General features: G+C 49.0%; 17 protein-coding genes across 18 annotated transcripts; 7 read left to right on the top strand and 10 right to left on the bottom strand.

The window, feature by feature from the left end:
- The first annotated feature begins 962 nt into the window (after positions 1-962).
- AGABI2DRAFT_239528 (hypothetical protein) lies at positions 963-2,254 on the top strand. The gene is made up of 5 exons (XM_006454929.1): positions 963-1,341; positions 1,393-1,479; positions 1,531-1,600; positions 1,655-1,723; positions 1,776-2,254. The coding sequence occupies exons 1-5, from the start codon at positions 1,046-1,048 to the stop codon at positions 1,821-1,823; spliced, it is 570 nt and encodes a 189-aa protein (XP_006454992.1). The 5' UTR covers positions 963-1,045; the 3' UTR covers positions 1,824-2,254.
- A 48-nt stretch (positions 2,255-2,302) lies between these two features.
- AGABI2DRAFT_182374 (hypothetical protein) lies at positions 2,303-5,215 on the bottom strand (the record flags this gene model as incomplete). Its single annotated transcript, XM_006454332.1, has 13 exons — positions 2,303-2,392; positions 2,448-2,533; positions 2,585-3,205; positions 3,350-3,490; positions 3,515-3,830; positions 3,880-4,063; positions 4,124-4,318; positions 4,377-4,465; positions 4,516-4,636; positions 4,686-4,740; positions 4,793-4,906; positions 4,961-5,102; positions 5,153-5,215. 12 exons carry the CDS (start codon positions 5,213-5,215, stop codon positions 2,448-2,450), a joined length of 2,127 nt encoding a protein of 708 aa, XP_006454395.1. The 3' UTR covers positions 2,303-2,392.
- A 167-nt stretch (positions 5,216-5,382) lies between these two features.
- On the top strand, positions 5,383-6,299 carry AGABI2DRAFT_239526 (acyl-CoA N-acetyltransferase; the record flags this gene model as incomplete). The annotated part of the gene is made up of 5 exons (XM_006454930.1): positions 5,383-5,421; positions 5,470-5,516; positions 5,567-5,656; positions 5,711-6,051; positions 6,121-6,299. 5 exons carry the CDS (start codon positions 5,383-5,385, stop codon positions 6,297-6,299), a joined length of 696 nt encoding a protein of 231 aa, XP_006454993.1.
- Positions 6,300-6,351: 52 nt separating this feature from the next.
- Positions 6,352-7,136, top strand: NdufB11 (Ndufb11 subunit of NADH dehydrogenase 1 beta subcomplex). Its single transcript, XM_006454331.1, has 4 exons — positions 6,352-6,516; positions 6,575-6,690; positions 6,741-7,028; positions 7,079-7,136. The coding sequence occupies exons 1-3, from the start codon at positions 6,397-6,399 to the stop codon at positions 6,829-6,831; spliced, it is 327 nt and encodes a 108-aa protein (XP_006454394.1). The 5' UTR covers positions 6,352-6,396; the 3' UTR covers positions 6,832-7,028; positions 7,079-7,136.
- Positions 6,738-7,714, bottom strand: AGABI2DRAFT_239523 (glycine cleavage H protein). Its single transcript, XM_006454928.1, has 5 exons — positions 7,519-7,714; positions 7,317-7,466; positions 7,222-7,265; positions 7,081-7,168; positions 6,738-7,029 (listed from the first exon to the last, which is right to left on the bottom strand). Exons 1-5 carry the CDS (start codon positions 7,628-7,630, stop codon positions 6,929-6,931), a joined length of 495 nt encoding a protein of 164 aa, XP_006454991.1. The 5' UTR covers positions 7,631-7,714; the 3' UTR covers positions 6,738-6,928.
- Positions 7,715-7,741: 27 nt separating this feature from the next.
- On the bottom strand, positions 7,742-9,860 carry AGABI2DRAFT_189677 (hypothetical protein). Its single transcript, XM_006454330.1, has 13 exons — positions 9,804-9,860; positions 9,706-9,756; positions 9,590-9,655; positions 9,334-9,540; positions 8,928-9,284; positions 8,800-8,879; positions 8,661-8,745; positions 8,586-8,611; positions 8,392-8,536; positions 8,221-8,336; positions 8,102-8,172; positions 8,026-8,054; positions 7,742-7,975 (listed from the first exon to the last, which is right to left on the bottom strand). The coding sequence occupies exons 3-13, from the start codon at positions 9,624-9,626 to the stop codon at positions 7,935-7,937; spliced, it is 1,194 nt and encodes a 397-aa protein (XP_006454393.1). The 5' UTR covers positions 9,627-9,655; positions 9,706-9,756; positions 9,804-9,860; the 3' UTR covers positions 7,742-7,934.
- Positions 9,861-9,961: 101 nt separating this feature from the next.
- On the top strand, positions 9,962-11,186 carry AGABI2DRAFT_182370 (hypothetical protein; the record flags this gene model as incomplete). Its single annotated transcript, XM_006454329.1, has 5 exons — positions 9,962-10,024; positions 10,073-10,267; positions 10,321-10,374; positions 10,425-10,709; positions 10,762-11,186. 5 exons carry the CDS (start codon positions 9,962-9,964, stop codon positions 11,092-11,094), a joined length of 930 nt encoding a protein of 309 aa, XP_006454392.1. The 3' UTR covers positions 11,095-11,186.
- Positions 11,178-14,301, top strand: AGABI2DRAFT_239477 (hypothetical protein; the record flags this gene model as incomplete). The annotated part of the gene is made up of 7 exons (XM_006454919.1): positions 11,178-11,985; positions 12,039-12,295; positions 12,333-12,869; positions 12,922-13,524; positions 13,582-13,689; positions 13,744-13,998; positions 14,051-14,301. 7 exons carry the CDS (start codon positions 11,178-11,180, stop codon positions 14,126-14,128), a joined length of 2,646 nt encoding a protein of 881 aa, XP_006454982.1. The 3' UTR covers positions 14,129-14,301.
- AGABI2DRAFT_239474 (hypothetical protein) lies at positions 14,051-15,943 on the bottom strand (the record flags this gene model as incomplete). The annotated part of the gene is made up of 4 exons (XM_006454918.1): positions 14,051-15,099; positions 15,154-15,485; positions 15,538-15,677; positions 15,726-15,943. The coding sequence occupies 4 exons, from the start codon at positions 15,941-15,943 to the stop codon at positions 14,242-14,244; spliced, it is 1,548 nt and encodes a 515-aa protein (XP_006454981.1). The 3' UTR covers positions 14,051-14,241.
- A 17-nt stretch (positions 15,944-15,960) lies between these two features.
- On the bottom strand, positions 15,961-17,212 carry AGABI2DRAFT_239470 (eukaryotic translation initiation factor eIF4E1). The gene is made up of 5 exons (XM_006454917.1): positions 16,921-17,212; positions 16,674-16,864; positions 16,558-16,621; positions 16,389-16,502; positions 15,961-16,341 (listed from the first exon to the last, which is right to left on the bottom strand). The coding sequence occupies exons 1-5, from the start codon at positions 17,101-17,103 to the stop codon at positions 16,018-16,020; spliced, it is 876 nt and encodes a 291-aa protein (XP_006454980.1). The 5' UTR covers positions 17,104-17,212; the 3' UTR covers positions 15,961-16,017.
- A 65-nt stretch (positions 17,213-17,277) lies between these two features.
- On the top strand, positions 17,278-19,720 carry AGABI2DRAFT_214373 (hypothetical protein). Its single transcript, XM_006454328.1, has 4 exons — positions 17,278-17,375; positions 17,423-17,720; positions 17,779-18,406; positions 18,461-19,720. The coding sequence occupies exons 1-4, from the start codon at positions 17,312-17,314 to the stop codon at positions 18,494-18,496; spliced, it is 1,026 nt and encodes a 341-aa protein (XP_006454391.1). The 5' UTR covers positions 17,278-17,311; the 3' UTR covers positions 18,497-19,720.
- Positions 18,466-19,720, bottom strand: AGABI2DRAFT_214370 (syntaxin). Its single transcript, XM_006454927.1, has one exon. The coding sequence runs from the start codon at positions 19,706-19,708 to the stop codon at positions 18,632-18,634; it is 1,077 nt and encodes a 358-aa protein (XP_006454990.1). The 5' UTR covers positions 19,709-19,720; the 3' UTR covers positions 18,466-18,631.
- Positions 19,721-19,783: 63 nt separating this feature from the next.
- AGABI2DRAFT_114140 (hypothetical protein) lies at positions 19,784-20,839 on the bottom strand (the record flags this gene model as incomplete). Its single annotated transcript, XM_006454327.1, has 4 exons — positions 19,784-20,424; positions 20,476-20,532; positions 20,584-20,614; positions 20,666-20,839. The coding sequence occupies 4 exons, from the start codon at positions 20,837-20,839 to the stop codon at positions 19,784-19,786; spliced, it is 903 nt and encodes a 300-aa protein (XP_006454390.1).
- Positions 20,840-20,880: 41 nt separating this feature from the next.
- Positions 20,881-21,690, bottom strand: AGABI2DRAFT_182365 (hypothetical protein). Its single transcript, XM_006454326.1, has 2 exons — positions 21,234-21,690; positions 20,881-21,181 (listed from the first exon to the last, which is right to left on the bottom strand). Exons 1-2 carry the CDS (start codon positions 21,609-21,611, stop codon positions 21,059-21,061), a joined length of 501 nt encoding a protein of 166 aa, XP_006454389.1. The 5' UTR covers positions 21,612-21,690; the 3' UTR covers positions 20,881-21,058.
- Positions 21,661-23,189, bottom strand: AGABI2DRAFT_197431 (hypothetical protein; the record flags this gene model as incomplete). The annotated part of the gene is made up of 6 exons (XM_006454325.1): positions 21,661-21,930; positions 21,982-22,158; positions 22,208-22,441; positions 22,491-22,690; positions 22,745-22,903; positions 22,952-23,189. The coding sequence occupies 6 exons, from the start codon at positions 23,187-23,189 to the stop codon at positions 21,772-21,774; spliced, it is 1,167 nt and encodes a 388-aa protein (XP_006454388.1). The 3' UTR covers positions 21,661-21,771.
- A 126-nt stretch (positions 23,190-23,315) lies between these two features.
- Positions 23,316-25,337, top strand: AGABI2DRAFT_239494 (the record flags this gene model as incomplete). Of its 2 annotated transcripts, XM_006454920.1 has the most annotated exons (3): positions 23,316-23,598; positions 23,662-24,696; positions 24,775-25,337. In XM_006454920.1, the coding sequence occupies 3 exons, from the start codon at positions 23,316-23,318 to the stop codon at positions 25,158-25,160; spliced, it is 1,704 nt and encodes a 567-aa protein (XP_006454983.1). In that variant the 3' UTR covers positions 25,161-25,337. The 2 variants fall into 2 exon arrangements, with proteins under 2 accessions (XP_006454983.1, XP_006454984.1); XM_006454921.1 differs by lacking the exon at positions 24,775-25,337 and having other exon boundaries at positions 23,662-24,359.
- Positions 24,520-26,406, bottom strand: AGABI2DRAFT_189669 (hypothetical protein). The gene is made up of 2 exons (XM_006454324.1): positions 25,699-26,406; positions 24,520-25,640 (listed from the first exon to the last, which is right to left on the bottom strand). The coding sequence occupies exons 1-2, from the start codon at positions 26,395-26,397 to the stop codon at positions 25,548-25,550; spliced, it is 792 nt and encodes a 263-aa protein (XP_006454387.1). The 5' UTR covers positions 26,398-26,406; the 3' UTR covers positions 24,520-25,547.
- Position 26,407: the final 1 nt, after the last annotated feature.

The raw sequence follows: 26,407 nt of genomic DNA, 5'->3' as shown, positions 1-26,407 counted from the left end.
CAGAACGAGGTTACGGTTCAGATTCGCCAGGATCTCTCGAGGTAAATTCAGGGGCCGTGCCGAAGAGGGAAAATACGGTTCCTCGAAGGATCCAGCGAGTGGGGTTCTTCGATAAGTCTGTCGGCCGCTAACCTCAGAGATAGTATGTGACAATTGTTCCGGTCGAGCAAGAGACATCTCAGACTTTAATGGTGGTTTGTACTCGACAGTATTCAGGTCATTTGAGGATTGCGCGGCCAATGGCTGTAGCGAGGAAGACAGTCACAACAGACGGCGAATGACATGTTCTTGATGAGTCCCCACGGTTTCAACGCAAGAAGCGCACATTTCAGGAAGATATGGCTCCAAGTTGGCTCCAAATTCCCGCAAGAGAGGAAATGCACTGCCAGAATGGAACAGCGGGAGGAGGGATGGGTACTAATTGGGCCATCGATCAAATCCCGGCCTTCATTTTTCGAGGAAGCCCAGATATTACTGGCGATGTCCTTTGAAGCGAGAGCCAAACGGGTTCTGCAACGGCGGCAGTGGTGACCAAGGAGAGTGGCAAGTCTGGACGCGCCTTGGAATAGGGTTTCAGGGTCACTGCTAATTCGAGTAGAGCGGGACACGCGACCAAACTGAGCACTGTTTTGACTATGTCTGGTGATGGGAACTGAGCGCCACGTCGCGGCAGAAAGGCTATTTTACTACAGAGCTCCTTCAATAGCCGGATCAGTCATGATAGGTGCCCAGATCTCTCGAATCTACATTTATCCAGCCCAAGATCCAGCCTCAATCTGGCCCGAGCGCGCGGATCGAGCGGCATATCGTCTTTCTGCTTTTTCGTACCCGTCAATGGTCTCAAGCGTACTCTTCACTGCCCGTTTCGAACTCGACAACCCTACTTTCCCATTGTAGCACGTCGATACTATCTAAGATCTTGCCGCAAAAAAAAAAAAATTCTCGCTAGACGACTACCATCCCACATTTAAACTGCTCGCGCTCGCTATACATCCAGTCCCAGTCCCAAGATCCCGGCCGTCGCAATTATTCTCTTTACGCGCCCATGTCCATACAAATGCTGTCAGGGACTCCTTTCTCTCTCTCACCTCAGCCTGGCAAAGCTCGGCACTATTCTTCCTCCTCGACTGGGGACTTGAGCTCGGGCCTTCCGACTGAAATCCCAATCACTGGCAAACCTCCCGTTGGGACTGCTTGCAAATATTTCGCCCACGCTTCTTCATCCAGCAAGTTGCGAATATCGCACCCGTACGCTCGATTATATGCGAAGAAGGACGAGACCAAGAGAAGACGTATCTGGAACCATGCTCTTGAAAAGCTGATCTTCAGTCCATACGAGTTGTAGGTGCTCGTCCGCCGCGTCCTCCATAGGTTGTCTCATTCCCTGTCTAGATCGATACTTGGTGCACCTCACCGGCGTACGATATATCTAGCGAGCCTTGAAGCCCATATTGACAGAATACATGCCCAGATTTCCGAGTGCGGTGCCTTTTGTTCCGTTCCCGACTGTCTGACATATCTTTTTACTAGTGTTGGTTGTTGCCCCGTGTCCGTAGCGGAGTTGGAGCCTTTTCGAGGCCTGAATTCAAAGACGGCAAAGGTAACTTTTACGGTGCACTTGTTCGTTTCCGAGTCTGATCTAACATTGATAAAGAGTATGGTATCGGGTCTTCAGCACGAGGTTTCAGTCGCCAAGTTGAAACTGCTAGAACTCGAGAGAGCGGTGGGTTGTTTTGCTTGATAGCGAAGGCACATCTTTTGACTTGTCAAACTAGAACGCAGAACTAGAGTGTTTGCTGCACGGTTGGGAGAATGGAAGCTAGCATCGTATTAGTTGGATGGCAAAATGCAGGTTGCGGTACGGAAAGCGATCAAAGCAACAAAATGACGATAGAACCCGTAGAATTGGTATGGCCGGCGACAATATGTAAAAACTCTCGCAATATCAATTGTAAAAAATTACTGACCGAGGGAATGGTATTGTTCATATGCATACATGATATTATAATTAGTTCGGCTCGGCTTCCGGAACAAGATGATTTATCTATCTCTTAAGAACGTCCCAGTTTTGTAAATAAAGTCCTCGAATCATCAAAGCTGAATCGGCTTACGCCTCAAGTGAAGAACGCGAGTGCGCGTATTGCCTTTGAAAAGGCGGAAGAGGTAATGTCGTGTGCTTTGACTGGTCTGGGAAAGAGATCGAGTTATGAACGATTAAATGAGTGGAGATTATTATAGGCAAAAAGACGATGCCACTCAGTTATTGCGTAAAACCCGTTGTGCGAGGAACTTCCAGAGATAGATGTAAAATTTGCGACGTTGGGCCAAGATTTGAATTTTGTATCACATCCAGAGGGTAAGCACGGACAATAATGAGGGCCTTCTGGATCATCTACAAAATATTCTAGGTAAGAACTCGTTCATCAGGAACTGGATTAGCACTGTGCCTATTGTTCATCGTCCTGGGCGGCAAATTTGTGTTTTATTCTCGAAGCTACCTCCGTCATTCCTCTGCCACTCCCAGTGACTCCAACTAACCCAAAAGGTTATCAGTAACGATACTTTAGTCAATGTGGAGACGGACCTTTCCCTAGAGGATTATCTGGGGTCTTGAAGATACTTGTTCCGCTAACCCCGGCTATATGAACACCTTTCTTTTCCGACTTCTTGGTAAATTTCTGCCAACTCGCCTGCTTCTGCGTCTGTTCTTTTGCTTTTGCGGCTCTTACTTCGAGCTTTTTCTCGTTCTTCTTCTTCTTCCTCTCTCTTTCCTCCTCTTCCGCCTTCGTAAGCTTACGCTTGTTGGACGACGGTGCGACGATTGAAGAGTTTGAAGGCATTGGTTTTAAGTCAGCCGCCTTGACCAACTCCGTCGTCTTGTAGCCCTTAAACACAATGCTGTAAACACGATTCTCCGCCGAGCCACCCAACGACGTGATCCGAGCGGGATACCAGTTACTGTCCTTGGAATACTTTGCCAAACATTCATCTCCCGCGGACCATGTGTGAACGGGCGTCGAAGTGACTGATCTACGCACGCCCTCCACCTTGGACGACGACGCTGCTTCAGCCTGTGCGATGGCAACCTCGGTGAGCTCGATGAGCTCTTTGAGTTCGGACCGCAAAGATGCAAGTTCCGCATTGTCGGGATCACTAGACAAAGCCCCTTCAACTTGGGATAATTGAACTTGATAAGTTTCTAGATCTGTATAATCCATGTGAGGAGTGCGGTTGTGGGCGGGGATGTTAAGTTCTAAGCGTGGGAATGATAGATGCCCAAGGTTATCATTACTTAACACTACACTCAGCTAAGTTACATATATATATGCCTAGTCCCAAATGCCTCCACGGTCAACCTTAATTCTTTTATCTTGTTTGGCTTTGCTGCCTTGGGGTCGTCCAGCTCTGTGCGTACTGCGCTTTGAGTGATACTTTCGCTGTTGATGTGAACGAGCCTTTGAAATATCGGACGTAACTTTGACCTTGATATCTGAAAGCCTCAAAGCCTCGACGCTTTTAGAAATCCCGTCAGGAGAAGGTGAATAAGAGCGTTTTACGTCCCCTTGCATCTCAGGGCTGGCATCCACGAGCGCGATGGTCGTCCCGGGCTGACAATTACCACCGTCAGAAGCTCTAGGCTCTCGTAACGATTGACCGTTGCGGTCACCCACTGCATCCTCTTCTAGTTTTTCATCGTCTTTCTGGATATCATGATCGTCATCAAAATTTCCCTCCCCATCCTCCTCACTCTCTTTCTCATCCCCATCTGTTTCCTCTGAACTGTCGACTTCGTTTGATTCTTCTTCATGATCTTTATTAGCATTTATATACTGTGAAGGATACTAAGTTACGTTCTTGCGCAGTATCAAGTAAACTTACTTCTTCTAGCACTTTCATCTCTTTATTGCCAAAGCCACTGGCAGCCACCATTACATCGAGTCGGAACTCTTCTCCCGAAGGACATTCTCTGAGAACGCGACTGAATTTTGGGTACAGTACACTTTCATATTGATATCGACGTCGGAAGAAAGTTCTGATGCACTCCACGTCGCGATTAAAATACCTTGGACACTTCAGAATCAGAAATCGGATATATTTTGTGTGATCAGAAAGAATGACCTACCACTCCGCGTTCTCATGAGACGTACTGACCATCTGCGGAAAATCAATAACAATTGGTTCACCAGTCTCTCGCAGGACAAGAATGTTGAATTCATTGAAATCGCCATGTATGAGGCCTGCATTAGCAAAGCGGACGATGAGATCCATCAATTTGGAGTATAATCTTCCAGGAGAGGGTAGCTCAGCGACCTGACGCCTGACCAAGAAGCGATTGCGTTAGAAGTCGGATACCTGCTCTGGGATAGCGAACTCACAGCGGATAAGCATCGATATATCCCATGAGAATGCAATGTCGTGCTTGGTCAATGGGCTTAGGGACCGGGAAGCCATTGTCGTACAGGACCTGTCGATCGGGTCAGCTTGATTGGACCTATGAGTATCTAGTTCACCGGCCTTCATAAAAGCCCATTCCTTCTGAGCGGCTAGTCTTGACATGTACATCCATGATGCAGACTTCCGTTTACCAAGATAGTCGCGTTTTTCTTTGATTGCACGGAAGGATACGCGACCTAACCTGCATCAGTTTCAACGAGATCCTACGAATTGCCACGATGAATGCCAACCTATGCAACTTCAGGACCATCTCTTCCCCTTCGGAGTTTGCAACAATGTATATGTCTATCAATATATATCAGGGTTTATGTGAACGAGTGCTCATTTCAGAACGTACCTGATTCCTTGCCTACTCCAATTTGGTTTCCGACAGAATACATTGAATCTCGTTTCGAAAGTGCTCGCATAGCAAGGTAATCGTAGCCCCCATAAGTGAGGCGGTAGCCGTCGTCTGTGGTGTAATGTACATGAGCAGCGTAATTTGTAAACCATTATTTCGACTGACATTTCGAGTTCTGCATCTTAGAAACAAGATTGCGTTTTGCGAGATTGCCAATTAGTTTGTTTACGCCACCATTCCTGAGTCCTGATATCTGAGCAATCAGAGATGTAGGGACGACTTCATGGTTTTTGGAACCCATCTCGACCTGTCGGAGATCAATATAACTAATTGAGCTATGTGGTAAATAATGCATACGGCCGTGAGGACACGGAATTCATCCGAGGTTATGTACCTGAGGTCGGTTGCATCGAGTTTCATTGTGCTGGGATGTTCTGGGGGCAAGTAGAAGAGATAAATTAAGAGGGAAAAAAGTGAATCGATGTTAAGCTGAGGAACTATCTTCCTGTGACATAGTCACGCCATCAGATCGGTCCAATACACCACGATAAATGACCCTTGGAATCTTACTTTAATCCGAGTACAAGATGAGTAGGAAAAGTGGTCGTGTTCGTCGCGCAGTCAACGTCGGTAGCTTTTTCGACATGATCACGATTGTATTTAATCTGTAACAGGCCACTTCAAGTGACATTCTGGCTTGTCTGGAGCGAAATGATACCATGTTAGTTAGATTAATACTTCTACAAGACACCAACTGATGTCATTATACAGGCCGTTCATCAGAATTGCTCACAATTCGGAATTGGAGGCAAAAGAAAAAGCAGATATGTGGGATCTATATGAAGAGAATATGTTTGATTTGTACGTGCACAAAAATACACTGAGTCCGGAAAGAAACCAAACGAAGGGCTTCAGGTACTCCAATTCGTCATTCGGATGGAAGCCGGCTAAAAGAAAGAAAGAGATATTTCACACCCTGTCCCGCTTCTTGCTTATATATGATTCCCAAGAAGAGACTTCGAAGATGATTGGCTTTTGTATGTTTCGATTCGAGAACGAGGAAGGCGGATGCGTTGTGTATTGGTTCGTGTTTTCACGCGAAAAACACTGGGCTGAGATTGCTGATTCGGCTAGTTATGATATTCAACTTTCCGCTCAACATCAAAGACGCGGACTTGGGAAGATGGTGATGGAGTTCGTCTTCGGCATTTGCAAGTTCTTCGATATGGATAAAACCGTACTCACAGTGTTAAAGGGTGAGCAAGAAGTAGTTTGTCCAGCAACGTGAGGCGCTCATCCATCCAAAATCATGGCCAGCCAATAAGAAGGCTATGACATTTTACCAGACCTGCGGGTGATTGGTCCTTCTCATCGATCGAAGGTTTTTCCTAATGGTTTGAAAAATAGCTTCAAACCCGACCCAGCTTCACCAAGTGTTTATTTAGCGGAGGATGATCCAAGCAGGGAGGAATATGACTACGAGATCATGTCGAAAGCGGTATGAGGCTCATGCATGTCGGTGTTTGGCAGGAGCGTCACGGATTTCGCACGGGCGGGCATTCCGAACGTCGACCTTGTCTCTTTACTTACTCTATTAAATCATGCTGTCGGCTGCCATTCGTGTCGCCCGTCCTGGTCTGTGTCGTGCAGCTGGGCGTCGATTTGCATCCAATGAAGCACCTCAATATAATGAACCGTCAGGTTATCTCTTCGGGGAAAAGGTAAGTTGGTCTACCGGCGTGCTTGCACCGAGTCAAGCTCATCCATTCCTCTTTGTAGCCTCCGCCACCTGGGCAGAAACGTGTGAAGGAGGACTGGGAGAACATCTGGTACTGGGGAATGTTTGGTTCTATGGCGTTTGCAGCTGTGATGCTGTATTACAAGCCTGATACAAGGTATGCCCATGCATTCCTCTAGTTTTAACTCTCGCTGAGCCGCCTTCAAGCATACAAACTTGGGCACTTGAAGAGGCGAAAAATAGAATGGAGGCACGGGGAGAGAAGTACAAATACGAACCTTCGACACCCTCATCGTAATTTACAAATTAGAATTTATGGAGCATTGTTGCATTCTCAACTCCACTTGGTTGTCAACAAAATCATGACTCTAAATTGAATGCAAGTTACACTCTAGTTACGCGCTCTCACTGTTATTAATATAGGAGTCATAAGCTTCCTTCGTGAGCAATTTCTCTACTTCCGAAGGATCCGACAGTTTGATCTTGCAGAGCCATCCTAGAATTGAACATTAGGTTTCTCTTCAACCGAATAGTAGGACAATGTTACCATCCTGTTCCGCAGACTTGTTAAGCTTTCCTGGCTGGTCTGCAAGGGCGCGGTTCACTTCGACAACAACTCCAGAAACGGGCGAGTACTGAGTATACTCCGTCAGCTAGAAAAAGGTCGTCGGATCAGGACGCGACTCACAATATCCGATGCAGCTTTGACACTCTCTACGGCACCAACCGTCTCTGTCGAACATTTAGGCGCAGAACAACTTTTACTCTTTCAAAGTAACATACCTCCTTGTTCGACTTCCTTACCCTCAGCTGGAAGTTCGACGAAGACAACATCCCCAAGTGTGGACTGGGCATGGTCGGTAATAGTGAGAGTACCAATTCCTGTCTGATCGTCGTACGATATTGTTTCATGATCCTTTGAATAGCGTTTCGCTGGTCATTTCTTAGTCTGGGTCCTTCGCGGAGTAGCGGGTAGATTACTCACTTATTAAAGTGCGTATTCCGAGATTCGGGTAGGTCGCGCGACCAAGGTTTGTCCTCCAAAGGCCCGACAAGGCAGGCCTAGAACGAGTAGCAGTTCGCAAGAGGGATTGCATGGCAGGAAGGGAAGGGCTAAGCCAGTGTGAAATTTCGAACAGAGTTTTTCACTCTGTTTTATGTAATATCACCTCCATTTCTTCTAAAAGAGGCGTTGGCTTGAAACACGAGACAAGCATAAAAACCGAGTAGTATTTGCAAAATAGTAGTCTAATGTGGACTAATCTAATAAATTACATAGCATCAAGAAATAAGTGGCTCGGTGGGATCCACGCATGGGCACGAAATCTATTACTTTTCATGTATTCACGTAGGAGTAGGGGCGATTAGTCCTCGGACAACAACTCGCTGCGGCAACGTCATTCAGGCTGTTTCAAGTACTTTGGTTACGAGGCCAGTGCCGACTAATCAAAATTTAAGTAGACTGCATAGATAGATTGGTACATGAACTCACTGGTCTTGTTGCCCTCACGAAGGGTAAATCTAACCTTATGTCAGACAAGGCGAGCAAGGAATGCCATTTTACTCACCGCGTGCCAACTTCGGCGGCCACGTCGTGAACGAGATCGCAGACAAGTTCGACATTATCCCCGGGCATGATCTGTGGAATTTCTCAAATTCAACTCTAGTAAATCGGAAGGTTACAAACCATCTTTTCATTCGCGTCAGCAGTATTCTCAGGCCAGGTGAGAGAAACGTTGATGTCAGCAGTACGAAGATAAAGTTGTGGACGATAGTTCGCCATGAACGGATTTGCGCGACCACCTATGCAAATCATTAGTTAAATATAAATCCAGATTATGGGATTCATTCTACAGACCCTCATCCTTTGTCAAAACATAAACTTGAGCCTGGAACTTTTTCACCGATTTGATTGTACCGGGTGCAGCAATGACTTGTCCGCGGCGAATTTGCTCTCGTTTGATACCTCGCAGAAGAGCTCCCATATTGTCTCCAGCCTGGGCCTATTTCCCGTCAGGACAAAATCATTGAACCGTACATTTGAATACTGACCCTATCCAACTCTTTGCGGAACATCTCTAAAATGACTTGAGTTTTGTTATTGAATGGCCTTGGATACCAACGCACCGATACCAATAAGAGTAGTCTTCATATTTGATCCATGGCCAATGATCTCAACTTCCGCACCTTTGTTCGCAGTTCCACGTTCAACCTACAACGGACTTGAACAACAGTGAATTTACAGACGTTGACAGGGGCGACTCACACGACCCGTTGCAACAGTACCACGTCCGGATATGGAGAAGACATCTTCAATGGGCATGAGGAAGGGTTGGTCGAAGTTACTGAAAGAAATTGAGAAGGCTGAAGAGGTGCCAAGTGATAAAGCCATACGAGGAGGGAGTTCAAGCCATTGATCACAGGCGTCTATTAATGCACGGATCTTGTTGGCACCAACCTCTGGATCGCGCCCATCAAGTGCAGCAAGGGCAGAGCCCATGATGATAGGAGTCTCCTCGCCTTCGAACTGATAGGTCGAGAGAAGGTCGCGCATTTCCATTTCGACTAGTTCCAGCATTTCTGGGTCATCAATCTGATCCACCTTGTTGATGAAAACCACCAGTCTCTTGATACCAACTTGGCGAGCGAGGAGAAGATGTTCCCGAGTTTGAGGCATTTGACCGTCTGAGGCTGAGACTACAATGATGGCACCATCCATTTGTGCTGCGCCCGTAATCATGTTTTTGATATCTGTCGCAAGTCATTAAGCGTCCTTAGAAAGATGACAAATTCAACCAACAGTCAGCGTGACCAGGACAGTCAATATGACCGTAATGGCGGGTGTCCGTCTCATATTCGACATGAGAAGAGTTAATGGTGATGCCACGAGCCTTCTCTTCGGGCGCCTTGTCGATTTGGTTGTAGTCAGTGAACAAGGCACCTCCTTTCTCGGATAAAACCTTGGTGATAGCAGCGGTCAAAGTTGTTTTTCCGTGATCGACGTGGCCTGAGTTCGCGTCAGGCGAAGTCATTGGTGTGCAGAGAAGATTGCGTACCAATAGTGCCAATATTCATGTGCGCTTTAGTGCGCATGAATTGTTCGGCATAACCCCTGCGAGTAACTGAGAACAGTAGGTACGCGTCTCTATGGAGCAGGAAAATGCATACGCACTCAGACTAGCCGAGCATGGCTTGAAAGAAGAGCACCGCCAGGCGAGGGAAACTGCAAGAAAAATGAGGAAATGTCACGAAAGAAAATAGAAGACATACGACGCGACGACACGAGACCACGCGAGATACCCTTGCAGCCAGCCACGGGAATGAGCATTGTCAAGTTGGAACCACGTTCCGTGAATTCTCGAAATTTGTCCCACCACCGGCTAATTCCGCCTCTGAATGATCCCATTCTAAATTTAGCACTCCGCCGAATGTCTTCCCCGGATCGTCAAGAGCTCCTCAGAAATGCCGTCGTCTTTCTCCAGGATCCAAAGGTAGTCCCTCCGTCGTTTATCTATTGGCACCCTGTTCATATTTCGCAGACACAGGCATCGCCTTTTGCCCAGCGGATCCAATTCCTCGAAGCCAAGGGCCTCACCCCGCAGGAGATTGACATAGCCATAAAACAATCCTCAAGCAGCACCCAGTCCCCGAACCACCAGCCAGCGTTTGTTGCTAATTATTCTCAAACATTATACCCGCCAGGAGCACAACGATGGGATTGGCGAGATTACTTTGCAAGTCTCTTTCATCCTGCATGGCGTACGAGAATTCATCCTGCTTATGCTAGGTTACTGCTGTTATATCTGGTGCAATCACTTATGGTGCCATATCTTTGTTCAAAGTGTGTTGTATGTTTTATCTTCTTCTGATAACGCGCTCATATGCCCGTAGAAATATCTGCAGCCCCATCTGCAGCCTCCGACCGCCTCAGCATATGAAGAGGATAGAGACGCTCTCAATGCTCAGTTCGACGCCGCAGAGGCACTCCTCAAGGAAATTCAGAACGAGACAACCGCAGTTAGAGCGGCGGTAGAGGAACAGAAGTCCAAGATCGACAGAACGACCCGGGACGTCGAAGAAGTTGTCGGCGAAATGCGTCAGAATGAGATTCGGACCCGAGATGAGATGAGAGAAGTACGCGAGGAAGTCAACAACATCCGTGACATGCTGCCCAAGGTATGAATACATCCTCTGTTTATTGAGCTTCCTCATGTTAAATCCCAAACAGATGATCGAGAGGAATAAGGAGCATCACACTCAGTCCCTCAACGAGCTGCAGCAGGAAATGAAATCTTTAAAAGCTTTATTGCTTAATCGACCGACTGGATTACCAGCTTCCCCAAATCCACTACTCCCCATAACCCGGCCGTCAATACCTGCCTGGCAGCTTGCCTCCTCGACGACACCGAACACCACACCGGGTATCGTGACGCCTACTGCCGAGCCAGCAGCGGTAACGCCCCTAAGCTATCGTACAGATTCTCCGACTCCTTTCAGCAACGGTAAAGGCAAAGAAGTAGACATGGACGTCAATGCTGTTTCCTCTTCTGCATCTTCTTGATAGTTTGAGTAGACTCGGATTGTATACATTTGACACGTGATTGTCGGCATAGTCACAAAGGTTTGGGTTCAAGTTAAGCATACATGTTCTCTCAGTTCCGCCACGCGGTCGAAAATCTCGCTATATCACCACGTAGTTCAACCGATGCACAGTCAGACGAACATAATAACGCATCTTTATCATCACTCGTCTCTGCAGAGAGTCCAACTTCATCGATATCCTCGGGGCAACTGGCTGAGTCTGCCCTTTCGAGTTTGCGCAAATCTTTCATAACAAATCGGCCCCAGGCATCATTGACACACAGTATGTCGTTGCCTTCTGTCGCATCTCCAGATAAACCGCGTCATAAAATGAATCTGGAGGAACGACTACGCGCAAGCCTGTCTGCTGCGGACGTATCGACGACTAGCGCTGCTCTCAATAAATCTCCCCCTGCTGAGTCTGCAATTGCGACAGAAACACCCCTGTCACCTTCTTCTATCCCATTGCCTGATTCTCCTGTCATGGCGTCCCCTCTGGAAATCGATCAAATTCCGTCGTCTGACCCTGGGGAAGATGATACCGAGCCACATGTTCCCAATAACGTTCAAGACGATTCAGAAAACAGTATATCTAATCATGTGGATGAAGCTGGTGCTCAAATCGTCGCCTCAATTCTCCCGGACCCAAAGTCGGAAGTCGATCATACAACGGAGGCTGAAGGCTCCTCAAGCAGCATAATTGAACCGGCCGTAGTCGCGGATGACGTTGTCGAGAGTTCTCCTGCTACACAAGCCAGTACATCCATGGAATCCGAAGACTCGGCGACGGGGGTACTGGACAAGGATGACACAACGAGCAATGTTGATGTTTTGGAGGAACGACTGAGGGAGCTTGAGCAACGTTTCGCCGGTGAGTCTGTCCTACATGCGCTTCTCTTTTTCGTAGTTCAAAGCGGACTCTAGACGTGTCGACTTCATTCAAGCGCCTACAGGCGGAAAAATTGGCCGCAGATAAGGCGCTCCGTGATTTGACACCACTGTCAAGTATTGAAGATACAAATGCGCTGAAGGATTACCTGCAGAGCCTCAACTCTAAGACAGAGGCCAGTGTTTCTTCACCATATGATATGCTAAATCATCTGATATGTGACATACAGGTTTACCAGGATGAGATCAAACGATTGAACGGAAAGCTCGAAGGCAAGATATCAACATATTTGGTAACGTTATTCGATATTAAACTTGATACCAGTCCAGGAAGACCGTATCGAAGAGCTAAGGGAAACTCACAAGCTTTCTTCAACCTCCCAAGTGGATCAGATTGACGGGCTACGGAATCAACTGCGTAAAACGGATGTATTGCTTGAGCAAGCTCAGAAATCTATGACAACAACCGAAGAGAAAGTCTCACAAAAGGAAAAAGAGATTGCTAGTCTCAAATCTGATGTGCAGCGGATGAAAAATTTGGTCAAGGATGAAGAAGAGAAGCGAACTAAAGCGATTAGTCTCCTCAAATCGGTCCGGCAGAAACTTGTCAAGGCGGAAAAGGACAAAGAAGACGCATTGAAAGAGGCCGCGATGCTCAGAGAGAAAGATAGGGCAGGTGGAGAGAAGGAGCAAGCGGAAAGAACAAGGCTTCTCAGGGAGATAGAATCTATCAATGCAGAAAAGGAGGAAGTGATGGCAAATCTACGCGCTCAGTTTGAAAATGAGATCACCGGTCTTAGAGAACAGCACAATAAAGAGATGGCAGCAACGAAGGGTCAATTTGAGTTGGAGGCTATCACAACCAAGGTACAAGCCACAATTAACCTGCAATCGTCGCGTTTTCTTACTTGACCTGTAGAGTGCCCATACCAAGGAAATCTCGAGCAAAAACTCACATATCAATACGTTGGAGGGTTCGCTCAATAGCGTGACCAGGGATAAGAACAATTTCTTTGAACAGCTTCAGCTTCGACAAGCCGAAACGGAGTCCGCTCAATCTCTTTTGGAGAGCATCCAGCATCAAAATACTGAACTTCAATATCAGCTTCGTCAAGCTACTGACCATATTGTTCTGTTGAAAGATAACCTAAACGAAGTGCAACGAGAACAGGATCTTCGGTCTCGTGAACCAGGTACATCTGCTGAAAATGTCGCCCATCTTCTAGCTGCCTCGGAAGCCAAGTACGAGGCGAAAGTATCAGATCTCAAGCGAATCAATGCGGTGCTAGAGAAGGAGAGGAATGAAAGCGAGGCTGAATGGAGTCGCAAACTCAAGGATCGTGGCGCAGAGATAGAGGAACTAAAACGACTTTTGGGGAGCTCTGCGAAGAATCAAGAAGAGGAAGAGGAAGTTCTAGCGGAACTCAAAACTGAACTTGGACAGAAAGACGAGGAAATCGTATCACTGGAACATCGGCTAGGAGATTTGTTGAAAATAAATAGTCGCCTTGAAAATGTTCAGGTATGATATCTTTATCGTTATCGCTTATCCCAGATTTGCATAACATTCGTTCCATAGATCTCCGCGCAAGCTGTCACAAACGAGCTCCAGACCAAGATCACCGTTTTGGAGAAACAGGTTGAAGAGGACAAGACCAAGGAGGGTCAGTTACGCCAAACTAATAAAGTAAGGACTTGACTCACTCGTGAGAGGCACTGCATCCGTTAACACATTTCGTAGTCCTTAAGGGAAGAGTTACGGAAAGTTCAATCATCTGTCGCCCTGCTAGAAAGACAGAGAAATCCTGGCGTTGGTTACTGGACCTCGCGAACAAGTGAAAGTAGCCCGTCGGATAAACCAACGCCTACACCAAGTACTCCTCGTATCAGTTCACCTATCCCTGATGGTTCTGCATCTCAAGCTAACGAGGAAGAGGTAAATCTCGAGTACTTACGCAATGTCATTCTGCAATTCCTGGAACACAAAGAAATGAGGGTAAGATTAGCTGTTAACTTGCCAACATGCCGTTGCTGACGCTTCGAACCAGCCCAACCTCGTCCGTGTGTTATCGATTATTTTACATTTTACACCCCAAGAGACCCGCCGCCTGATGTCAAAGGTCTGAAGTCCGATAATTCATCCAACTATTTATTATACACTTTATAAGATGTCTTTAATAGAATCATTTCCAACTTGGCTTAGATCATATATTTGAAGATATCCTAGATCATACTTGAATCAAATGTCCTGATAAGATGGGGGCAATTCATCATCCCCATCCTTCTTGCCTTGATTAGATTGGCTTGAGGCCTGACGAAGTAGGCGTTCGCGCGCTTCTCTTTCAAGTCTCTTCTTCTCTTCCTCAGCACTCTCGTAAGCTGCTGGAGGAGCTTGCGAAGTTTGGCCTTGTACCGCTGCTGGATTAGAGTAAGCGCTTTCCAGACGGCGCTTCTCTTCTTCTATAGTCTCATGTTGAGAAGCTGGTCCGCCGGCGAGCGGGGAAGGATGAAGGTCCCGAAGTGAGCCGCTGGCGGGACCAGGGCCGGATGCTCCAGCAGATACAGGTATTCCAGTTTCAGCAACAGTGGGAGTAATGATAGGAACATTCATCTGAGACGGATCGGATACAGCCGGAGGCGAAAAGGGGATCGCCGCGGGAGAGTGGTTGAGGTTATCGTCAGGTAAAGGAGACTGAGGGTTTGCGCCTTGTGCTACAGGCATATGTGACTGAGGGTTTACGCCTTGTGGTACCGGCATATGTGATTGAGGGTTTACGCCTTGTGGTACAGATGTATGTGACTGCGGCGGGGAGAATGGCTGGGTCACCGGAGAAGCAGAAGCCAGAGCTGAGAGCTCATGGGCATGACTCTCACCAAAACTACGTGTATCAGAACGAGAGAGTTCTGATGCAGCCAACTGAGGTGGAAGACTAATATGGCCGGTCTTGTAGTTATCGAGCGCCCTCTGAAGGGAAGCCCTGGTAGCACCAGTTGTCTGGGCACCGGTATAAGGAAGCTCGGGAGTTGGAGGAGCGGAAGGAAGCACTGCTATGATCGGAGTAGCTGCTTGCGAAAGTAAGACAAGCTTTTCTCCGTACTATGGAAGGTTCTCGGTCAGAACTAGAGGTCAATATGAGAAAGAGACGCCTACTTCTCTGATCGCTTCCCATTTGAGACGTTCGCTTTCCTTGACGGCCTTGCGCTTCAAAGCTTCGATTTCGTGTTCTTGGCCTGCGTCTTCCATTTCTGCCCTGCGAAGCTGTTCCCTCAGATCGAGGAGCTTCCTATCTTGAGACTTTTGCACGTCATGTTCGAGACGTGAAATTTGAGTCTGTAAACCAGTGCGGGCAGTGCGACTGGGAGCGATTGCGGTTTCCGCGTCCCGCAGGGCTTTGAAGGGCGATCGCGCTGCGTCCAGCTTGGAGGCTAGCGTAGCCGTAAGGGTGCCCTGAACAAAGTTGAGATAGGCGAGGCGATCGGTCACTACGATGCATTCTTAAGCGATCAACAAGACGTATGAGCGATGAAGACCAACCATCCTTGAGATCTTCAGCTTCGGCCTGGCCCCAGGTGTAGAGTTCCTTGCTCTGCGCCTTGGAATCGCGGCCAACGCTGTCAAAGTGGAGGGCAACCCCTTTCTCGGTGGTGACTATCTTTTGGGCCGGGGTGGTGGATCTGGGGGTGTGTTAGCGAGAGTATGTGTGGGGTAGGACGCTGGCATACGAATACTGTTGACCGAGGGAGCGAAACTGGTGGGAGATGCTCTCAAAGGCATACCTGTGGCCTCCACCCTGGGCGGCGGCGGTATTAGCGGGGGGCTGTGTGCTGGGGTCGGGGCTGCTGGGGCGGTCGCGGGAGGGGAGATGGGCGGCGAGCGGGGTGGCGTTGATGGCGGACTGGGCCTTGTCTGCAAAGGACGCGAGGAAGCCAGGGACAGGCATGGACGACTGAAGAAAGAGACGATAACAAAGCGCAGCGTGATTGATTGTACATAGTCACAAACTAGATATCCCCTCTACACAACAATCTTCTTCGCAGACTTGCCCTTCTTCTCAGAATCCTTGTGCGATAGAAACTCCACTTCCGTCGCGAGTGGGCCAGCCAGCCGCGCACCCTCCGCGTATCCAAGTACATTCATCTTGAAATACCGCCCCACCGTCTCAATCCGCTCCCGCAACCTGTCTTCTTCTGTTGGTGCGGGCGCAAGCCTCGTCCATATCGATATACGGTAGAACTGTGGACGTATTGACACAATGACTCCAGTGATCAGCGACTGCGACAGCGGCCCCTCCGCATTGTCCGGAGTGGGATCAAACATTTCCCCAATGGCAGCAAGCATCTAAATAGCTTCAGCATCAATGTTCTGCCATTCAGTTAGACACTAACTGTGTACAACCACATCTTGTCCACGTTTGCTCGGTTCTTGTCCTTCGGTAACTGTATGCTCCATTTGCCGCCATACTTATTGGCTTCATCTTCCCAGGCTGGAATAATTCCCTCCTACGTCTAGTGGTGAGAACATACTCTGCCGGATTCAATACACGACGCCACGTACCTTGAAAAGATAATAGTTGGCTTTCTGAGGAAGCTGCGAGGGCGGAACAATGTTATTATACAAGCTGTTCGGACGCATCAGACATCAGACGAGACCTCGCATGGCGAATCACTCACCCCCAGAATTCTTCAACACTATCAAAACTGATGACTCGTTTGATGTCTTCCATCCACCCTTGCGCGGCGGCCACACTGGGTGTCTGGGGAACAGGTGTCTGGGGAAAGGCGGTTACAGGTGTTTGGGGCAGATTGCGGCCTTTTGTGGCAGGAGAGTCGAACCAGAGTGTCCAGGGGGAACAGAGGGGGTGCTATCGAACTGCTAAGCGTTTCTGAAGCAAGCACAGAGGGACACTCGACTCCCTACCTTGACGTTGAAATTTTTGGGATCACTGAAGACGGTGCGGATACCTTCGGCCTGTTCGTCCATGTCAATTTCCTGGATTTCTCCTGGCTCGAGGTCGTCGCTGTTTCGGTTTTGGTCCGAAAGGGCTGCATTGATGGCGGCGCGAGAGGCTTGGAGCGCCGCGGGCGGGAGGGTGGAAGCCATGTTGCACAGCAAGGACTGGCGAGAAAGCAAATAGAATAAAAGCAAAAGCAAGCGGGCAAAGCAGGAGAGGCGGGTCGCAGGCGCTCAACGGACGACGGGTTCGTGGTGGTGAATCTTTTCAAAGCGGCCGATCACGTGGAATCCTTCTCCCGTCCTCGTTCAAACTCCGCCGACCAGATGCCGCACTCCGGCCTCCATTCCGTCACTCATGGATCCCTTCGCCGCAAAGCTCGTCGCCGCCGCGGCGGGCTCGACCATCACCGCCCTCACCAGTGCGTATGCCGTACCTTGTATTCACTTTCAAACTCATTGTTTCTAGTGACGCCATTCGATGTCGTCAAAACCCGCCTCCAGACTCAGCCCTCCCGCCCCCGGCTTCAGCTTTTGTTCCCAGATACTTGCTGCCAGCCAATCCAATCAGCGCCTTGTGTGCGCAAGCCATTACCCTTCATCCGCTCCATGTCTTCTCTTGCCCCGTCGTATCCTGGGGAGGTCGTGTGCATATGGAAAAACGGCGTTTTCAAGACCGAGCAAGTAAATGGCTTCTACGATGCTGTTCGTCATGTATGGCGAGCAGAGGGTCTCCGTGGTTTGTGGAAGGGTGCAGGGACGTCCTTGTGAGTTATTATTCTCTGATTTTTTCGGTTTGTTGTGATGACTCAGATAAATGACTAGAGTAATCGGAGTGCCTTCGTCCACGGCCTACATACTTACCTATGATCATCTTGTAAATGGGGTCCTACCCACCATTCTACCGCCAGGTCCCATCGTCCCCCTTTCTGCCGGAATACTTGCACGTACCACGATATCATCATTAGTATCGCCTTTGGAATTAATCCGGACCAATCTTCAATCCACACCACTTTCCCCCGACACTCCCCATACACTTCGCTCCGTGCTCAGCTCAATACGAACTCTTGTTCAGCTAAATGGTTTTTCCGTCATGTGGCGCGGACTTGGCGCTACACTTTGGCGCGATGTACCCTTCTCCGGCATCTACTGGGCCAGCTACGAAGCTTGGAAAAGCGCTTTAGGTCGTAGAGGACACCAAGGAGCTTCCGCCGCGTTCTTTAGTGGTGCTTTCAGTGGTATCATAGCCGCTTTAATCACCTCACCAGCCGATGTCCTCAAAACCCGACGTCAAGCTCTCATCATGTCCTCAAATGGGGCCCCTTCGACGCGGACAGTATCCCTCTTACTTCAAATCATACGTACGGAAGGTCCCAGTGCATTATTTGCCGGGAATTTGCCTCGATTAGTCAAAATAGCGCCAGCGTGTGGTATCATGATATCGTGCTACGAGGTATGCTTTCACCTTGCTGACGTCATGTAAATCCGGACTAATGTTGTATGACAGGGTATCGGAAAACTGCTGGCGAAGCCAAGCCTTTAATAAACCTAGACAATTATAGATACACATATATCTTTATCAACTGCAATAATGGGATAACGCACTAGCACTTGTGTCAGGCACTGCTATAATATGTATACAAGCATGTATGGTATTAGAAATTTAAGCAAAACGACTTTAACCTAGCCGGTTCAATTGCCGATTTGCACGATGCAGTTTACCAGAGACTAGATCAACATCGCTGGACAAGGTATCTAGCGCTTCGTTTTGCTCGATAATTTCGTTGTTTATGGCCTCTCCGAGCTGTCGCTGTCGCTGAAGAATTGTCGTAAGGAGCGAAACTTGCTGATCTTGTTGCTGTATCTGGGTTTGTTGCAGGCTGTGGAGACCCGTATTATCGAGAGGTCTTGTCACCTCCGTCTCTTCGGGCTGGGATACACCAAACACTCTCCTCGCAGGTTTACTCGAAGCTTTCGGTCCGAGCAACGTCTCCCGGTCAGAATGTGATGCTGGATTCAACGCGGCCGAATTGCCTGCTGTGATTCCACGATTGGAAGACGTTTGTCGAGCAACAGTCACAACCTTGCTAAGTTTCTCGCAATCATCCTGCAGTCGTGCGACCATATCCGTTCGACGCTGCAACTCTCCTTCACTCAATCCTTTCAAAGCCAACTCTTCCAATCCCTTTCCCAATACACCAATACGTGAAAGTAAACCGGCAAGTTTAGTTTTGGCATTTACATTGGATTTGTGAGCTGCGGCGACATCGCCTCGATCAGAGAGCGCGTCTCGTTTATTGATGTCAGCCCAAACATCTCGCAGTCGGGTTTGGATATCCAGGTGTTCATCTAACCAAGTGGCAAATGTAAACTGGGTCGGACCATTGGGCTGTGTGGTTGATCGACCGACAGGAATGCCTAGGAATTCACGGAACGCAAAGTGGTCCCGCCATTTATCCTCCTTTGCACTGATGATAGCTCGAAGATAACGTTCAAGCCCCTCCTTTCTTGCATCTAAGACTGCAGTATCGTTATGCGATCGCAGGAGAGAGAATTTGTGTTTAGGAGGAAGGTGAGAGGGTGGTGCACCGACAGTTTTGGCTAGTGCAAGGTTAAGATCGTCAAACTCCGAGTATCGTCTCCACATTTGCCATGATCGAACATGAGCCTGAATTTCGATCCGATAGACTATGTGGGATTTGGGAGAGGAGCGTTCCTCGTAGTCGCGTATGAAAATGGCTTGGATAGCGGTCATGGTGAAAGCAAGGATGTTAGCGCTTAATTGGCGTAGCACATGATGATGGTTAATATAGAACTATGTAATCTAACCTCATGGCTTTCGTGCGGTGACAACAACGAAACGTGCTCCACCAGCATCCTGAAACCAACTCAGAAAACACGAATAGATGTACCACAGTGCCCCCCGAGTAGACAAAAACTTGCAGAGACCGACGAACGAATCAGAAGTAATATCTTCCAACTCAACCTCCGTATATCCAAGCTTTTCCAAAAGTTGGATATACTCCTGCGGGGAAACTATGTTTTCCTTTGGCATGATTTTAGTGGCAATGAAAGCTATGACCCTAGATGGGAACTCCTTTGCGAAGCAAATGTCCCCGAGGACTATTCGACCTCCTGGCGCTAATTTTTGATACGCTTGAGCCAGGAATTCTTTACGTGTGGCAAAATGGTAAGCACAATCCAAAGCAAAGACAACGTCGAATCTTGCTGTGTTCTGAACGTGGAGAGGGTGTGTCGGTGGGGCAGTGTCGCGACAAATGGCATCACCGCAGTACAAATCAACTGAAACCTTGGCTGCTTCGTCGTTGGAAGAACGAACACGAGATACACGTTCTTTTGAACGTTGGTATTGGGAAGGAGCATTCGTGATACCGACCAGCTTGGAAGGACGAGGAATGTCACGGTCCGTCAGGAACATGATAAGAGACTCCCCGGTGCCATGTCCAACATCTAAGTAACGATCGATGATGGTGCTTCATCGGTAGGAAGAGAAACACATACCAAGAACACTGTCTCCCACTTTGTATTTTGCAGCCTTCAAGAGCTTGAGGGCAAGAGCTATAGCGGAGTATCATTAACGAGAATATGATCCGGCGGAAGGTCCAATACCGCGACAAGCCTCCGGAAATGACGTTGTCGCCTAAGAACTTTCAGAATCATATGTGAAGTTGTCGACTAGAATGAATCGGACCTTCCAATAACCCTGGTTCATCCATTCTGTCTTTGGCGAAGAGTCTGAGTCTCCTAGCTCCTTGTTCAAGGTCAAATGATATAATCCATATGGAACTCCCACTGAAGAACGAAGGAAGAAGAGGGAACAGAGAGTAATGGAAAGGAAGAGGAAAAGACTGAGAGTATCAAACATGGGTGCGGAGACATAAATAAATCAGCTGTCACAACGATGATCGACGTTCGAGTCTTCCTTTTTTGATTTTTAGTTTGTACTGCACAAAACGCACAATTTACGAAGTAAGCTACCCAAAACCACCAAACCCGCCGCTCCTGCCCGAAGCCGGAAGCATCGGATCCTCCAATAGCATAAGTACCTTGGCTGCCAGCTGTCAGACACCGAGTCGCAGAAAATCTACTCGGCAGCGTCAGCATCCCTTTCATTAGCTCCTTCAATCTTCTCTGCCAGACGGTCCAAGATCAGTCGATGCGAACTCGTCAGCTTGTTGACAATATAAGGAAGCAAGAGGAAGAGTGCCTGGCGATATATCCTTAGTAACGTATAAATTGGCTAGCAAACCATAACTCACTCTCATTTCTACCACTTCTGATACTTCAACTATCCCCGGTGTCTCCGTCTCTTTGACACGCAACTGGTTTTCAAGCTTCGGAAACACAGTAGTCTGTGGTAGCGTCACTGACACATTCACTCCCCGACCACGTTCATCCTCTTGACGCGTAAACACAGCATGGATTGAATTGTCATACTCCCACAAATGCCAAGGCCCAGACAGACGATCCGTTATTTTGTAGCGGTGGGGGACATCGGGGTCTTGTTCCACTTTGTTCACAAAAGGGTGTAATCGACACCATTCATGCACGTCATAGAGAATCTCTGTTACTTGGGAAACTGTGCCACGCATGCGCTTGTTTATGGTGACAGTGCGATCGAGGAGAAACGGCCACATTTCTGCGAATAGAAGCAAGAGCAATGGAGGAACGTCAGGGTGTAGTGGTCGCTAGCAAGGATCAAGTTGCATTCACGGGATCAAGGGCTATTTACTCCACAGTGGGCCTAGAACACTTAAATGGAAAGCGAAAACAAAAGTGAAGATGGGGAAAGAGATCTCATGAGATCGGGGTTGATGAAGGAGCCTCCGTTGAAGCGGTCGATGGTTTCATCCGAGGCTCGCTGATGTCTGCATGTCCAACAATATAACGGAGAACATCACTCAGAGTTATGATGCCCAGTAAGCGTCCCTTTTTTCCGCCTCGTTTTTCCTCCTCCTAATTCAAAGATGAATAAGAGAAATACGAGGAGATGAATCGTTTAAATACCTCGCCTTCAACGACAACAAGACGATGAACACGACGCTTTTTGATAAGCTGAAGAAGAGTTCCAAGGGAATCCGAGGCCGTGCATATGACAACACCGGGGAAATCGGACGAGCGCTGAGTCAAAGCCTCTCTGATTTTTAAATCAAGGTTTTGATAGGCTCCCAGACGAACAAGAGTCTAATGAACTAGTGGGCATCAAGATGAAGGCGGACATATGGGGACGTACGATGACATCAACGGTTTCATACATATTGAGAACCACACCGTCCTCATCAATAATGGGGACCGCAGAGATAGAGCGTTCTGAAAAGATGTGCACGATGTCGAATACTGATGTATCCATTTTGGCCGTGGCGAGGGGAAAATAAGGGTTATTGGGGTCTGGGGAGGGAGACATAACATAGGTGCCGATACGGAGTCGCTTGAGCGACAAATGAAGCTGCTGTATCTCTTTATGGCACTGCAGGACTGGGCGTCAGAAGAGAAGAGTGGTAGAAAGGGTGGCCTACATTGATGGAGATAAATTTGAGGAGACGATACTGGGTGAGGACAGAGATGACAACCTGTTGACCGGTTTCAGAATCGCTGTCCAGGAGAGGTAATCGACGCGCATGCGTCTGGATGATGAGTTTGGCAGCGTCAAAGAGGGAGTTGGAAGGGTGTTCCTGTGTGAGCGGGGGAGGAGCGACGCCCAAATGTCTTTCGATCGCTAGAGGATAGATGAGCGATGGAGTCAGATGCGATGGGTAGGAGGACGACGAACCACGGAGCGATTCGAGACGGAAAGTCTCGACCTCTGTGGCTGCTCGCTCAAAGTCGGTGGTGCGGTAGTAGTACTGGATCAGATGGATGATGTCGAGGACGGTGAGCATTCCAGCGAAAGAGGAGGTCTGGGAGTTCCATAGGGGAGCCGAGACGACGCCTGGAGAATGAGCTGGGGGGAGAGAGACGTGAGCAGAACGGGGCATACCGTTGAGGAGGAAGCACTGGAGGGCCTTTTTGACGGTGAGCTTGGTGTCGAGGACGATGAGCCTGAAGCTGACGGGGAAGGCGTCGTAGCAAGTGTGACATCGGAGGAAGTTTCTGATGGCGGCGACGCCGTGTTCGTGGAGGTCGTGGGCGGGATGGTGATGCGCCTGTGAGCCCGCCCTGCGTCGCGTCGAGAGCCTGTGTCGGGGCGAGGCGGTGGGCGAGCGGGTGGTGTCCATTGGCGCGGGAGGAGATGCGCTATCGCCGGGCCGGGAAGGGGCTGCCGGCGGAGATCGGTGATGGATTGATCCGTGTGCCGATGTGCTGGAGGTCGCTGCTCTGTTGCTCATCACTCACCACAGCCAATGTCCCTCGCGCGCCCGCCAGATTCGCCGTCCCAGGACGCCCTCTTCGTCCTTCTCCCCCTCCTCATCGTCCTCTCTACCTTCCTATTCCTCCTCCTCGTCTTTCTCATATGCGTCCTCTTCATTCGCAGACGCAGGGGCATCATCCTCCGCGATAATGACGGTCCCGTCGACATGAGCCGTGAAGAACTCATAGAAGGCGAGGGAGGGTTTCAGTCCATCGAGGAGCGCTGGCTAGACTCCGCAGATGAAGCTACTCGCCGTGCCTACAGCAGAGCAAAAGGTTCGCCCCCCCCCCTTCTTTCCCCCAATCTCGGAGACTCCCTCTTACATCTTCGCTCTATAGAATATCAGCTGCAATACCCTCCTAATTCCCTGCCAACTGATATTACCTTATCTCAGTTCCTTTCTATACAGGAGAAGGGCGTCTCCGCCTGGTCTTTTGAACCGGATTATGAAACCGTCAACTCACTCCTTGTCCATGCTCGCACGGAAATTACCTTTCTTCCCGATCCGGCCTCGTCTTCCTGTGTCCAATCCAACCTTCCCCTCCCCAAACTTAATGAAGTCTACTACTGGGAAGTCAAAATGTTTGACCTCCCCGAAACCACCACTGTAGCTGTTGGCTTGGCCACTAAACCCTTTCCCCCATTCCGACTTCCAGGTCATAGCCGGTACTCCGTAGGATACCATTCTAGCGGGGACAAGTCCCACAACTACCCCTTTACCAGCGCCTCTTTCGGTCCTACCCTGAAGGAGGGTGACGTCCTCGGTGTCGGTTATCGACCCCGCACTGGCACTGTTTTTTTCACACGCAATGGTCGTAAGATGGAGGATGCTTTCATTGGCCTCAGTCGATGGAATCTCTTCCCCACAGTCGGAGCCGATGGCCCTTGCAGTGTACATGTCAACTTAGGCCAAGCAGGCTTCGTCTTTATTGAAGCCAACGTCAAGAAATGGGGCTTAGCACCAAGCGTCGGCACGCTCGCTCCTCCGCCAGCTTATGGGAGCGAGCGAGGCAGTATACTCCTTGATGTTGGAGGCCGCGTTCGTCTTCCCACAGATGGCACTCCTCCTAGTACTCCTGGTGTTTCATCGCCTATGCCTAGATCGCACCGTTCCCGCAGACAGCGTCCATCGAATGGTACCGTTGGTTCATCCCCCCTGCGAGCCTCCTCATTAGCTGATCCTCCCACGCCCCCTCCACCCATCACACCGATCGACGAAGAGGAGGAAGGGTACACCCCGAGGCGTGCAGTTGTTGATGCCACTCATGAAGCCGATCAGCCCCAGCTGGATTCCATCGCTTCCGATGAACATCTAATTAGTTCCGCCCCGTCTTCACCTGGTGTGTCCACTCGTTCACTTTCGCCAAACGCAGGTGCGCGTAACCCCTTCATCCCACCCCGACCTCATCGTCGTTCCCTCACTCATGCTGCGACCTCGCTGTCTCAATCAGGATCAGAACTGACAGTTACCCTTCATCCGCCCCCGGACTCACCCATGAGTCCTAATCCCGACCCTCCCACCCCCAATCAACGCGGCATCCATCTCCGTGCACTCTCAAATTCGAGTTCTCATCGCCGTGCGAATAGTTCTGCCAGTAATCAGTTTTCATCAGATGGTGATGAACAAAGCGTATTACTTGACGCCAACACACTATCAAGAAGGGAACCTCCCGCCTATTCGCCGCTCGATGCATATCGATATGCAGAGGGCGTGCAATTGGACCTTCCAGCTGATGTCATTACGGCGGCCATCGAAGGGAACAGCATTCCAGCATCTGCAGTCGGACAGAGTAGTCCTCGCCGCTCATCCGACAGAAGGAGATCTCGGAGGCGATGATACATTGCGAGTTATGACATGCATGGAATTTTATTTCAGGAAATGTGCCCGACCCGCTTAGCGGTGGGACATATGCGCATTTCTTATGTAGTTTACCACAGGAACCCGTCGATATATTCATATGTTTGTACTAAAGCTCAGCACATTGATTTTGTTAATAGACTGATACTACGTATCTATTTTAGTGAGATACCCATCAATGTCCTGACCTGCGCGCTGGTGCGCATGCAGCGCCCAATAACCCCCACAGCGCCCACATCATTCCCAATTTGAGGTATAGCTTGTCGCTTGATAAAGCAAAGCGGTACGCGGTAGCTCCCGTTCAGGGAATAGTGGCAAGGAGTCGAAACACAAATCTTCTGATGTACAATATACCGCTTTGATCTTTCACCTATTATTACCACTGATATATACTAAAGAGGGCTTCTGAATGTGGATTTCACGCCTCTGTTCTGGCTGTTGATCTGTCGGTGTATGAACCTGTGGGAGGACCGGTATAGGCGGAAGCCGACAATAGACTCGACGAGGAAGAACTCACCTCGTAGCGAACACCGCCGACATGCTCAACCTCCCATCCAGTAACCATGGCTCCCGACTCCACATCAACGCTCTTCCTTTCCACAACAGCACCTCCATCAGGAATCGTAACATTGCTTCGGCGACGACGATTCCTCGATGACCGTCTCCGCGACTTTGATCTCCGATCGATATCTGTTCTGTAATCGGACATTGAACGAGAATGGCGATGCGGTATTTCCTCAGCAGACGACGCAGACGCCGACTCCAGAAAAACAGCGACTCCCCGTTTGGTACTCGACTTCCCTTTTTCTACTGGATCCTCCTCCTCCTCATCATCATCACTCCTTCCCCCTAAACACCGACAATATTTTCTCCGCATCCGCCTTGGCCATCGACCAAAAACAAGATATGCAACGAATATCAGAAATGCCAATCCTGCTACAGCCGCAACGCCTATAAACCGGTGTGGACCAGGTTTTTCATATTGGGGTGGTCCCGACGAGGCTACATCGTCGGTCTTTTCCGATGGATTGGGACCCATAATGGCATACATTGGCATGCAACCTGCAGTTCCTTCCATACAGTCATCGTCATCATCTCGCTCGATGATGAACATAGCGGAGGAGGGCGAACGAGTGGGTAGGCAATACAAAGGAGGGGAAGGTGGGCGAACAAACCTTTCCTCAAATGCCTTGGACCCCCTTTTAATTTGGAGCATAATAATCTAA

This window comes from Agaricus bisporus (genome assembly GCF_000300575.1).
Source record: "Agaricus bisporus var. bisporus H97 unplaced genomic scaffold AGABI2scaffold_1, whole genome shotgun sequence".
Lineage (NCBI taxonomy): Eukaryota > Fungi > Basidiomycota > Agaricomycetes > Agaricales > Agaricaceae > Agaricus > Agaricus bisporus.
The sequence above is the reverse complement of the archived record's forward strand: the minus strand, read 5'-3'. Positions and strand labels throughout refer to the sequence as shown.